Source organism: Leuciscus leuciscus (genome assembly GCF_965113295.1).
Source record: "Leuciscus leuciscus genome assembly, chromosome: 18".
NCBI lineage: Eukaryota > Metazoa > Chordata > Actinopteri > Cypriniformes > Leuciscidae > Leuciscus > Leuciscus leuciscus.
In genome coordinates this window covers 28,366,821-28,379,961 of record NC_138742.1, presented here as the reverse complement: position 1 = coordinate 28,379,961, position 13,141 = coordinate 28,366,821, and the positions used below count along the sequence as shown (strand labels likewise).

Sequence of the window (13,141 nt, the reverse complement as noted above, 5' to 3'; positions counted from 1 at the left end):
ACAGCACCACACTTTTGGAGCGAGGAGGAAAGCGCAAACAAAGGCGATCGCTATCTACCCCGAACTATTCATTATCCGCGTGCTCCTGCTGTTGTTGTTGTCTTTGGATACAGGAAAAAGAATCGGAAATGACGCATATTGCGTCTTAAGGAAGTCCGTACGTCCAGACGCTAACCGCGCGTCGCCGTTTACATCGGGATATTGTAAATTCCATGTATACAGGAGTAACTCTCTCTGCTCACGCATGTAAACGCGTTATTCCGAATGTTTCAGAAACCCAAATAGTGACCTTAACCCGACCATAACCCGGACATTGGCTGCATGTAAACGTAGTCACTGATTCAGCCGAACAATCAGAGCACAGTGTGCTTTACAGAAGGAGGGGCTTCAGAGAGACAGGAACTAAACAGAGCGATACTGACAGACTGGGAAGAGAGGAGCTGCAACAATGACAAATATGGGAGTTAAGAAACCCAAAAAGAGACATTTAGCAGAATTTCCCAGATGCTCTTTTCCAAATAAAACGCTCTTCCTTTGTTTGTAAAGCACTTGAGCTATAGCTTTCATACACACGCACACAGATCTTTAACTGTTTCTGTCAGCTGTGTGATCTTCCTCCCGGCTCCATCACTGACATGAGTAATGAACACAACCTGACCGTCCACTGGACAGAGAAACACACACACAGAGACTGTGCTCTCTACACAGGTGAGCGTCACACTGACACGTGTGTGTGAATGAAGCGATGGATGAAGACCGTGTGTAAACCTCTCCGTCATGTTTCAGGCTGTGCTGAAAGCTGGTGCAGAGACTCTGCTACTGACCAGGAACTGTTCAGGTACTGCTGTGTGTTTTTAACTGTTTGATTATTGTTATTTTTGACCACTAAACCCTTCATCTCTCAGGTGTGAAGGGGAAGAGCTTGCTTCATAAGTTTAATATTGTGCATATGCAACAAATAAAGAATTAAGCCATTTTATTGGCAACTTGCATCTGTCCATAAATCTCAGCCTAATTAATGCACTGCCATTTAAAAGTTTAGTCACTAAGATTTAAATCTTTTTACTTTTATTTAGCAAAGATGCATTAAATTGAGAAAAAGTGACAGTAAAGAAACGTATAACGCTACAGTACATTTTTATTTAAAATAAACACTGTTCTTTTGATATTTCTATATATCAAAGAAAACACAAAAAAAGTATCACGGTTTCAAAAGTATCACATTGACAATAATCAGAAATGTTTCTTGAGCATCAAATCATCATATTATAATTATTTCTGGAGGATCATGTGACACTGAAGACTGGAGTAATAATGCTGAAAATTCAGCTTTGATCACAGGAATAAATTACATTTTAAAATATATTCACATAGTTATTTAAAACTAACAATATTTCGTAATATTACTGTATTTTTGATCATATAAATGCAGCCTTTCAAAAGCAAAAAAAAAAACGAAAAAAACAACTTTTGACCGATAGTGTGTATATTAAAAACTATTTGAAATATACAGTTTTAATAAAAATGTTAAACAGTGAATATACATTTAAAAAAAATTTTTTTATTAAACGCTAAAACACATTTTGTATTTCTCAAAACTGAACTGTAAATCTGCAATGATTGAACTGTTCCCCCCACTTTATGTTCTTAATCTTGCACGTGTAACTAGCATGTGTTTACCGCAGCACAACTCTAATGTCCGTCTCATTCATGCTTCACTCATGGGGGCACATTTCTGTTGAGCGTTGATAATTAAAGTTGGAAAATGTTTGGAATACGTCACAGCTAACTGGCAGAGATCAGTGATAAATCTCAGCCTAGTCTGTCAGCAGCTCTCAGGTTTGTGGCTCTTTGCCTCTCAGTCTCTGCCTGTCAATCATGTACAGATTCAGGTTTGCTGACATGTCTTCAGAGGGTGGGGTTTCGGTTTCAGTTAGAATGATACTGTTATGTCAACGGTGTTAAAATGAACAAAAAAAATGCATTAAACGTGTTAATGATGCAATGCATTGACTGCCTTATCCATCATACATTTTATACATGGAGTATCCACGTTAATTATGAATAATTGCATTCTTAAAGTGTGTGTATATTGCACTTAAACTGTGTGCATCTCTTTATTTAATCACAATTTATTTAAATACAAATTTTTTAAGCCAAATTTCCATGTTAGAAACAGATCTCATGATGATCTCAATTTGAGAATATACAGTTTGTACAGTTTAAAAATCATTGACTATGGAAAGTCCCCATAAAACATGGAAACACACTGTGTGTGTGTGTTGCAGGAGTGAGCTGTCGGTTGAGAAAAGTTCAGTGCTACAGGCTGAGCTTCAGTCCTGCAATCAGCTGCTGGAGCTCGAGCCTCAGAACAAATGTAAGTGTGTGTGCACGCGTCTGTTTTCATAAAGGTGTGTGTACATGCATAGTTCACATAGCATTTGTATTTCCTGCATCATCTTAGAGAATAGAATCTGTTGTAAGTCTGTGTGTGTTTCAGGGTGTCTGCTGACAATCATACTCCTCATGAGAGCTCTGGATCCTCTAGGCCATGAGAAAGAGACTCTGGCACATTTCCAATCCCTCAAAGTGAGAACACACCACTGCATCCTCAACAATTAGATATACTCAGTCTACCGGACATAATGAAGAACTAACAATACATCACTTAGGCAATTATTCACATTAACAATACCTTTGTTTATACTCCAGTAATGTGTCAATCATGCCTGTGGCACAAATGATGTGCAGAGTTGAACACTTTGTGTCAGGTGTCTGTTCAAACCCGAACCCCCTCACTTAGGCAACAGTGATAGTGCCGTTTGCCTTTGTAAGCCGTGTGATTGGTCTTTTCCTCGCTCTCACAGGAAGTGGACCCCATGCGCTCTTCCTACTACAGTGATTTGTGCAGCAAGTTTCTGATTGAAAACACCATCCTGAAAATGGAGTACGCAGAGGTGCGCGTCTTCAGCCTCTCCAATAAGGTAAGAGCGGCCGACCCGGGACTGGGATTGTTATAGTTTCCAGTTTTTCATTTAGTTTTTTATTCGCTTTATTTTCAATGAAACTTTCCAATGAAGATTTATTATTCTTAAAGGGATAGTTCACTTTGAAATTAATTTTTGGTATGTTTTAGCTTACCTCAAGGGCATCCAAGATGTAGGTGTCTTTTTTTCCGCAGTAGTTTCAATTTTGATATTTTTAGGACAAACCGTTCTTGTCTGTCAGTCATATAGTGCAGGTCTATGGTCATTATCTCAAAACACAAGCACAGAGTCCAAATTAAAACAATTCCCCATCGTCCAAATTAAACAATTCCCCATCGTAAGTACACATTGATGGCCTAAGACACGAAACGAGCAGTTTGTGTGAGAAAACGAACAGTATTTATATCATTTTTACCTCTTGAACACAGCCACGTCCAAGTGATCTGAGAGCGCGGGCGCCGGGCGGGTATAGATATATACAATAGATGTCGCCTTGGCTACGGTTTCGTTCCAATGAACTGCCGTAGCCAAGGCGACTTCTATTGTATATATCTATACCCGCCCGCGCTCTCAGATCACTTGGACGTGGCTGTGTACAAGAGGTAAAAACGATATAAATACTGTGCAGGAACATGTCCTTAAAACAACCCTTAACGTTCGTTTTCAAAACTGTGCAACTCACGAGTGGTTAGTGGTGTTCGTTGATGTTCCAAAACAAGTAGCGTAGCGAAATACAGTTTCTGTCGTGTTTTATTTGTCATTTTGTAAAATCCCCATTGATTTCTGTTGGAGGACTCATTGCTCGTTGATATTACTGCACTACCGGAAACAGAAAAGACGCTTCAGACTCAAATATCGAGCGGAAGTTTATACACGGTTGTGAGGTATCTGAAAAAATAGTTCCACTATAGCAAATAACACGGATTGAAATCATACATTGCGCCGATATATTTGTTTTTAATCATCAACGAACACCACTAACCACTCGGTGAGTTGCACAGTTTTGAAAACGAACGTTAAAGGTATAGCGGAGGATCTTTCCAAATTTTAGATAAGACCCGCCCTCTCCACTTTTTGAAAAGTTTGATTGATTCACCAGAATGATTGACAATTAGGAGGACCAATAGTTTAGACTACCCACCAGGAAGTAAAACATCCTCCGCTATACCTTTAAGGGTTGTTTTAAGGACATGTTCGTGCCCATAGCCAGCCACTCTGAAGCGGTCAAAGGCGATTCTAAACCAGTCAAAAAGTCGAGACAGGACCCATCGTCAACATCTCTGTGTCCACCGCTCTAGTTCATCCAAAACAAACCAGAAAAGAGACTCAAAGTGCTAAATACCCGAATTATCCTTTAATGCAGGCTGCTGGTCTTATTGTGAACAATTTATGAAAGTGTGAACAAAATTGTGAACAATTTTTATAATAAAATGACTTTAAAATCTTAAATGCTGTAATGTGTGTGAGGCAGTGTGACAATGCAATACTGACAATTGCAAATCAGTTGCTTTCAGATCTGCCTTCATTAATACAGCGTGTTTATTTTTTATATGTTATTTTTTAAAGTTTCAGAGGCATGAATATTTTAGTTTCACTTTTTAAAAATTATTCTTTATTTCAGTTTATTATTATCATTTTTAATAGTTTAAATTTTCATTTACTCAAATAATCTTGTCCTGGTTAATGTGTTAATTTAACTAAATATTAAAATATGTTGTAGTTATTAAATAAATATATTTATTGTAAACTTCCATAAATGACCAGGATGTTATTAACAAAGATGATGTCTTAATGTGCTTGACGTAATGAACGTGACTGAATTGTTTAAATGTTTTCACTCGTGTGAAATTGAATGGCATGACCAGATCCATGAGTAATAAACAATGAGAGAGTCTTACTCAACCATTTGCACGTGAGAGATAATAGTCATTTGACTTTCTAAATCTTTGATAGTCCTTTCAGCCATTTAATAAGAGCACATTTTGAACATGATATCCTATTAAACTATGTTTGTACTCAACTCACTGAGTCATCATTACCATTCCAGTCTTAAATACACCAAAATTAAAATTGTATTGGCATCAGCAGCAATGATCATAAGATGTGGATAATTTTTGTTAATCTTTTAAAGGCAAGAATATTTTATGATTTAATATAGTTTCTGAGGGTTTGCTGAGCAGATCAGATGGAATACATGCTGAAAAATGTTGAATGGTAAAGAATTCTAAAAAAAAACTTCAACCAAACATATGAAGTATACATTCATTGTAGTAAAATTGTTTTTCTGTTCTACATTGATAGCAGCAATTTAGTTAGTTAGTTAGTTAGTTAGTTCTGAAAGTTTCTAGAACAATGAACACATTTTTCATTAATTATTTAAGACAAAAATGGCTGTTTCCATGTTTTTGTTTATTTTCTGTGAATGGGTGTATTGTATTTAATGTTGTTTCTATGAACGATTTCATTTCAGTGTGGCATAAATTCTCTTCTCTACAAAGAATGACACACTACACATTTTTTTGGGTGCGCCTATTAAACTGCCAGATTCACTGTGCAGTTACACAGAAACACCCATGTGTGTGTGTGTTCTCCTGAATCACAGTAAGAACACACAGCTCTCCCTGGTTTCTGTCAGCGGAGTGACAACAGCAGTCACACCCTGTGTATCAGACTAAATGTATTACAATAGTGATCCACCTCACAATCTATATCACCAGTATAACACCAAGCCATCATGCTTTACTTGTTTTCTTTCTTTCAAACAGTGTTTCTCTGGCGTTGACCACATCCTTCAGCAGAACATGTTCTGTCCTTTTCAGTCAACGTTACATTGAAACCAAAGATTAACTCTCTCTCTCTCTCTCTCTCTCTCTCTCTCTCTCTCTCTCTCTCTCTCTCTCTCTCTCTCTCTCTCTCTCTCTCTCTCTCTCTCTCTCTCTCTCTCTCTCTCTCTCTCTCTCTCTCTCTCTCTCTCTCTCTCTCTCTCTGACATCAGAACCTGACGACCTTGTGTCACCTTGATCAGCTTCTCTTGGTGACACATATCAACCTCTCCTCCAATCAGCTTGTGCGGCTGCCTCCTCAGTTTGCTATGTTGCAGTGCCTAGAGGTGAACCCATGCTTCTTTTCCTCATTTTCCCACAAATCACTGTTCGGAAACCCTCACACAGAATGTGTTTTCACTGTTAAAACAGAGAGACACAGGTAGGGTTGGGTATCATTGTTTTTTGTTTTTTTTACCGGTGCCAAATTGATACTTTTAAAACGGTACCGGTGCCTGAACCGATACTAAAAAAATATATTAAAAAAAGAGCCTCAAAATGATGGTGAATGACATGAAAGAACAGCTTTTTCTTAAAAAAAATAAAATAAAAAATCTTAAGATGTAATATATTAAAAAAAATTAAGTAAATGAAATAAATATAAGTAGCCTAAATACAAAACACAACAAATTTACATAACAAAATCACAATAAAACCTAAGCCACCTAACCCAACTACAATAACAGGAAAGTAGTCTGTATTCTTGGTATGCTACAAACCAGCTTTAAATTCCAGCCATTCTTTGCACATTTTTTGCCTTCTCGGGCCAAATACACACCTCTCCTGACTTATTGCATGTCTTGCACAAAGTGAGTGTTATTTTAGAACGCATCACCTTTAATGCAGTGATGCGAAACCCCTCGAGGAGGAAGAACGGCGTCATGTTAACAACTGTGGCAGTGAGCGCTCAGGATCAGCTGAAGGCTGGTTTCTCAAGAGTATGTGAGGTTCGCGGCTCTATTGTTACTGTAAACTTGTACAACGTTCTTAAATGAATAATTTATTAGATGAACGACGGTCTGTTATTGTAGGGACATCGACTTTACATTTCCACACTAAACATGACGTGGAACAAAACGAACTGTGATTGGTGGCGTTACATGTCAGTCAGTCCTTGGCTGATATTTTTATTCTTAAATACATGTAAGTGAATGTGTTTTGTCATTTAAGAAACCTTTATAATGATCATGATTCATGTTAGTTGATCTATAGTCTCGCATAGCCAGACCTTCAGACTGACGGCAGAAGGTCTGGACTCTATCGCAGCATTTCTTGGCCAAGGACCGCCCAAGAGGACGTTTGACTGACATGTAACACAACCAATCACAGTTTGTTTTGTACCGTGTCATATTTAGGGGCGTGACAATATAATGTTGATGTCCCTACAATAACAGACCGGCGTGCATCTAATAAATTATTCATTCAAGAACCTTGTGCAAGTTTACTGCATCAATGGAGCCGCGAACTTCACACACTTTTGAAAATACAGCGTTTAGTTGATCGTGGTAAGCGCTCATTGTCTCAGTTGTAAAAACAACGGCTTTCTTCTTCCACGAGGGGTTTTGGCGTCATGACATTTGTTTCCCGGCGGACCGAAAATAAACGCGACACTCGCGCCCCCCGGAAATCCGATAAAATTCAACCAATCAGATGACGACTTCGACATTCCTGAAGTGTTTCCAGTTAAGTGTACCATATGCATCAGACGTTTAGCCAACGTTCCGTGGGCGTGACGTCTGAGGCTGAGACTAGTTGATCTATAACGCACAATGGGCGCCATGTTAGTACGCACCGCCGTTCAGAGAATTGTATCAGTCAGATTTAGGCCTACGATACGTCAATTCATCCACTTCTCCTGAAATACATTAAAGGGAGTGGCTGGTGAAGTGTAAGAAGAACAGAGTAAATTTTATAGTGACCTACACGATGTGTATCTAAACACGTCATCAATTTATATTTGAAAGGATTGTTATTGCCGCATCCATAGACATCAGTGTGTATTTTACACACTATAAATGTTGTTTTGCTAATACTTGTGTATTTAAGTGTCTGAAACCTAAAATAAACCTTATCTGGTTGAAAACACTGAATAGTTGTGATATATGACAGCGCATCTCCAATCTCTCTGACAGCGAGTGACACACAAACCCGCCTCCTCTCACTCACTTACTTCATTTGCTCTGGGGTAATGTTGCTCTTGCTGGGCTTGAATTTAGGCGTGGGATTGCACATATTGCACATAATTTTACTCATTCCCACAGATGTTGAGCTCACACCCAAAAGTGCAGCACATAAAGCCGCCTCTCAGTACTAAATTGAGTTAATTTTCTCTGTTTATTGCACTTAAACCGTCAAATACACACAAAATAATGTAAAAATGCCAGTCTTAGCGAGTATTCACATGTGTTTTAAGTGAATGTAAACCATTGAGAAAGAAAACGCATGTGTATCAGTGTAATGGATCAGTGCGTCAGGTCTTAAAGTGACAGCAGCCTAATAAACCTGCTGACAAATCATGAGATAACATTAAAATAATCTATAAGGGAGTTTTTCCCCATGGTATCGATGTCAGAATTGTGGCCTGTGAAAATGCTGAGTGGCTCGTAACTTTGGAAAGTGCAAAAATGCATTCTGCGTGAACATCCCCCTAACTCAGTGTTTCTTTCACATGATCACATTGTAAAATGGCTTCACATGGAGTGGTTTAATGCTTCAGGTGCTGGAGGCCGATGATAACGCCATTGAAAGTCTGGAGGGACTGTATCATCTGCCGAAACTAGAGGAGGTTTCTCTGAAGAACAATCGTATCCTTTTCTTCCAAAAAAATACAAATATGTGTTAAGCTCAACACCATTTTCTGGAGTCAGAGCCGGTGTGGGATTTAGCCTTGTGTGATGTGATAACAACTAGAATAAAGCTATATTAAACCCATTATAACATTAGCAGTGCCTGATGCTACACAAATGCTCATTACATTGTAAGACATTACTGTGTTTTCCAGACCCTTTATTTTCCAGTCCATTTAAAATAGTTTTAATTGCAAATATTGTGCGAGTTGATATACTATGAATTTTGTTTGACTATATTATTATATTACAAATAATATATATTAATATATTATATTGTTATTGTTAGCGCTTTGGGTACAAGAAAAGCGCAATATAAATAAAATGTATTATTATTATTATTATTATTATTATTATTATGAATTTTACAATATTATTATATTGTTTTATAAGACAATAATACTTTTTTTCAGGAGGGATATATTAAATTGATCAATTTGTGTCAATTAAAGTGACAATCAAGACATTTATAATGATACAAAAAAATATATTTTGAACTCTATTCATAAAAGATTGTAAAAGAAATATGTTTCTTGAGCAACAAATCAGCATATGTTTAATAATATTTCACATTATAACTATTTTTACTGTATTTTGGTCAAATAAATTGTCTTATTGACCCCAAACTTTTGAATGGTAGTATAAATATATATTAAACAAACGTATTAAATATTAAACAGTATTAAAACACATAAATTAAATATAATATGACATGACTATATTTAGATGTCTCTTCTACCAGTTAAGGATGTGTATTATACTGTATCGGTTACACTTAATTTCGATGGTCAACTTTAGACATTCTACTGACTATCAGTAACTTTTCAACTACATGTAAACTAACTCTCATTAGAGTATTAGTAGACTGTGAGGGTTCGGGTTAGTAGAATAAGTTGACATGTAGTTGCAAAGTTAAATGAATGTCTAAACTGGACGGTCGCAATAAAGTGTTCGATCTAATTATCTGATCTGAGATTGTTAGTGTGTAATTTAGTGTGTAATGTATTTTTTTATACTGTGTTGTAACTGTAAAAAGTGTTTTCTTAATGCATTTCTCAGAGATCTGTAAACTGTCTGCTCTTGAATCATTGGTGTCCTGCGTTAAACTGACCAGACTGGATCTGCGTGGAAACCCTGTCCACAAAACTGCCAACATAGAGTCTGAGCTCAGCCAGCTTTTGCCATTGGTTACCGCCCTGTCTCTTTGATGTGCAGTGATAACTGCTGTGTGTGTGTGTGTGTGTGTGTGTGTGTGTGTGTGTGTCACTGACTTACTACATGTACTGCTTTAGATACTAATTAAAGTTCACTAACCATTTCTAAACCTGTACCTCATGTGCTGAACCTGATCGGACTTAAAGTGATAGTTCACCCAGAAATGAAAAGTCAGCCATTTGTTAGGCCGTATGTATTTGTATTTACGTATATTTTGATGAATGTTCATGCTGCTCTTTTCCATACAATAACAGTCCTAATTTAATTCAAATAAATTATAGTTAACTTTAGACACAGACATGAGAGAAATAAAATAAATTGTGTGTGTGTGTGTGTGTGTGTGTGTGTGTGTGTGTGTGTGTGTGTGTGTGTGTGTGTGTGTGTGTGTGTGTGTGTGTGTGTGTGTGTGTGTGTGTTTACGGTTCTCATTTCAGATAAAGTTTGACCACTATGAACACCGCACTGCATGCTGATAGAGACAGATGTTTCACAACATCTGCTTTTACTTTTAACCCTTAAAGTTCTGAAGGTCCTGTTCTTTGTTCTTGCGATGTATCGGTGAAGATAAGCCAGCTGTGGTGTGAATATTCACACCAATAAAGAAACATGTTTCTTCTTCCCCATGTTTGTGTCTAGTTGGGTCTAATTCTTTGATGACGTCACACTGTAAATATTAGTCTGTGGGCTCTTATTAAAGACTATGTTCAGATGCTAAGTGTTCTGCAAATATGACTGCAAGCACCAATTTAAGGAACAAGTTCAAGTTTCATGTAATGTGCTTTATAGCGATGCAATGATTTGTTCAGTCATTAAGATATATATATATATACACAGTGCTATGCATAAGTTTACACACCCATGCTAAAGCTGACTAAAAAGAGAAATAAAAAATCATCTTTTGGAAATTGAACTTAATGCCTTAATACATTTTTTTGGGGGAAAATCCAACCTTTAAGGACACCAATTTCCTTTGTGAATGAATAATGTATCGTAAATAAATAAATGTTCTTCCTTAAAATACAGTGTCTGGACACCCCTATGTTAAATTCCCATAAAGGCAGACAGATTTTTATTTTTAAAGGCCAGTTACTTCATGGATCCAGGATACTATGCATCCTGATAAAGTTCCCTTGGCCTTTGGAATTAAAAAAGCCCCACATCATCACATAGCCTTCACCATACCTAGAGATTGGCATGGAGTACTTTCTATAAGATCATCTCTCAATGCAAATCAAACCAGCTATTAGGCTAACTGAAATAAAACCATGCCAATCTCTAGGTATGGTGAAGGCTATGTGATGATGTGGGGCTATTTTAATGGTTCCTGCCTCTATGGGAATTTAACATAGGGGTATGGAGTCAATATAGGGCCATATATATCTGCAAAATAAAACAATGTTTTGCAAACAAAAAATATGTTTTGCAAAAAAAAAAAAATGTTTTGCAAATAAAAATAGAGTATTGAGATTTTTTTTTGCTTTTTTGCAACAAAAAAAAAAAATTTGCAAAAGAAAAGTTAACCACTGAGAGAAAAAATAAAGTTTAGCAAAGTAAAACTTCAGCAGCATTGACTTTGCAACACATATTTCCCTTTGCGCCGCTCCTTTAAATCCGCGTTTCAGTCATCCGTGCCTCTGCGGCGCAAGCTTTCCTTTGCTCTTCATTTTTCTTTGCGCCTCGCTTTGTGTCCCTGATTTGACGTGGGGGGAGGGGTCAAGAGGTTGGGGTGTGTGTACAAGGGACGAAGGCGCGTCCCTCTCGTAACGTCATCAGCGCGAGCCCCAGACCGAGTGGATCGATCGAAATGGCGGAGCAGAGTGCTGTGCTGCGTTCCAGTCCACTTTTAGACACGCACTTGCGAACTTCCCTAAGCACTTCCCCTTGGGGGAATCCCTGCCGCCATTTGAAGTGCGTTCCACTTCGTGAAGTGGACGAGGGAAGTTTATATGGACAGACCCTCGTTCCCTCGATTTTGACCGAGGGAGCGAGTCTGCTTCAAATGTACACTTCAGGCACCTATATGTCCCACAATGCAGTACGATTGTGACGTCACCACATATCTCGTCTAATCACCACCACACAGACAACTCTATGATATATTAATTATAATGTTTTAAATTTAAAACAACCCAAACACACCTATAAACATTTGGATACTGCATTAAACAAATTATTAAAGGGAAAAAAATTAAATAATAAATCAACTCCACAGCTGATTCCAAGTGATCAAGGGCTTAGGACGTTCCAGTTCAGCCCATTGCAGTTTCCGCCAGTAGTGGGCACTCGCAATGACGTACATCCGAGTGAACGAGATGAAGGGAAGTTAGCGAGTGAAGAGCATGACTATTTTGGACTGGAACGCAGCACGGGTGATGGATCACAGGTATGTATTATTGACAATAATAGTCTGGGGCTCTATTTGCCTGCTGATGAGAATATGTATATTGTGATGTAATATTTGTATGTACGCTCAGGTTTGTTTGTAAAATCTGAAATTACGAATGCCTTTTTTGTTAATGTTCTATAAATATGTCAATAAAAAAATAAATAAAAATAAAATAAATAAAAAAAAGTCTGGGGCTTGCGCTGATGACGTTACGAGAGGGACGCGCCTTCGTCTTTTGTACACACCCCAACCTCTTGACCCCTCCCCCCACGTCAAATCAGGGACACAAAGCGAGGCGCAAAGAAAAATGAAGCGCAAAGGAAAGCTTGCGCCGCAGAGGCACGGATGACTGAAACGCGGATTTAAAGGAGCGGCGCAAAGGGAAATATGTGTTGCAAAGTCAATGCTGCTGAAGTTTTACTTTGCTAAACTTTTTTTTTTCTCTCAGTGGTTAACTTTTCTTTTGCAATTATTATTTTTTTGCTTGCAAAAAAGCAATTTTTTTTCTCAATACTCTATTTTTATTTGCAAAACATATTTTTTTTTTGCAAAACATTTTTTTTTTTCAAAACATATTTTTTTTTTGCAAAACATATTTTTTTTTTGCAAAACATTGTTTTATTTTGCAGATATATATGGCCCTATATTGACTCCATATTATGGTGTCCAGACTTATGCACCCTGTATTTTAAGGAAGAACATTAATTTATTTACGATACATTATTCATTCACAAAGGAAATTGGTGTCCTTAAAGGTTGGATTTTTCCCAAAAATTTTAATTAAGGCATTAAGTTCAATTTCCAAAAGATGATTTTTTTTATTCCTCTTTTTAGTCAACTTTAGCATGGGTGTCTAAACTTATGCATAGCACTGTATATAATCTC

The 13,141-nt window shown here is 37.4% G+C and overlaps 1 protein-coding gene across 2 annotated transcripts in view; it reads left to right on the top strand.

Moving 5' to 3' along the window:
- The window catches only part of rabggta (Rab geranylgeranyltransferase subunit alpha), a 16,634-nt gene extending 6,141 nt beyond the window's left edge, over positions 1 to 10,493 (top strand). For both annotated transcript variants that reach the window (XM_082145134.1, XM_082145135.1), the window contains exons 10-17: positions 603 to 708; positions 787 to 838; positions 2,289 to 2,377; positions 2,501 to 2,589; positions 2,868 to 2,984; positions 5,983 to 6,096; positions 8,526 to 8,613; positions 9,715 to 10,493. In XM_082145134.1, coding sequence (XP_082001260.1) covers positions 603 to 708; positions 787 to 838; positions 2,289 to 2,377; positions 2,501 to 2,589; positions 2,868 to 2,984; positions 5,983 to 6,096; positions 8,526 to 8,613; positions 9,715 to 9,863 — 804 coding nt within the window. In that variant the 3' untranslated portion in view covers positions 9,864 to 10,493. The remainder of the gene's footprint in view (positions 1 to 602; positions 709 to 786; positions 839 to 2,288; positions 2,378 to 2,500; positions 2,590 to 2,867; positions 2,985 to 5,982; positions 6,097 to 8,525; positions 8,614 to 9,714) is intronic.
- Positions 10,494 to 13,141: the final 2,648 nt, after the last annotated feature.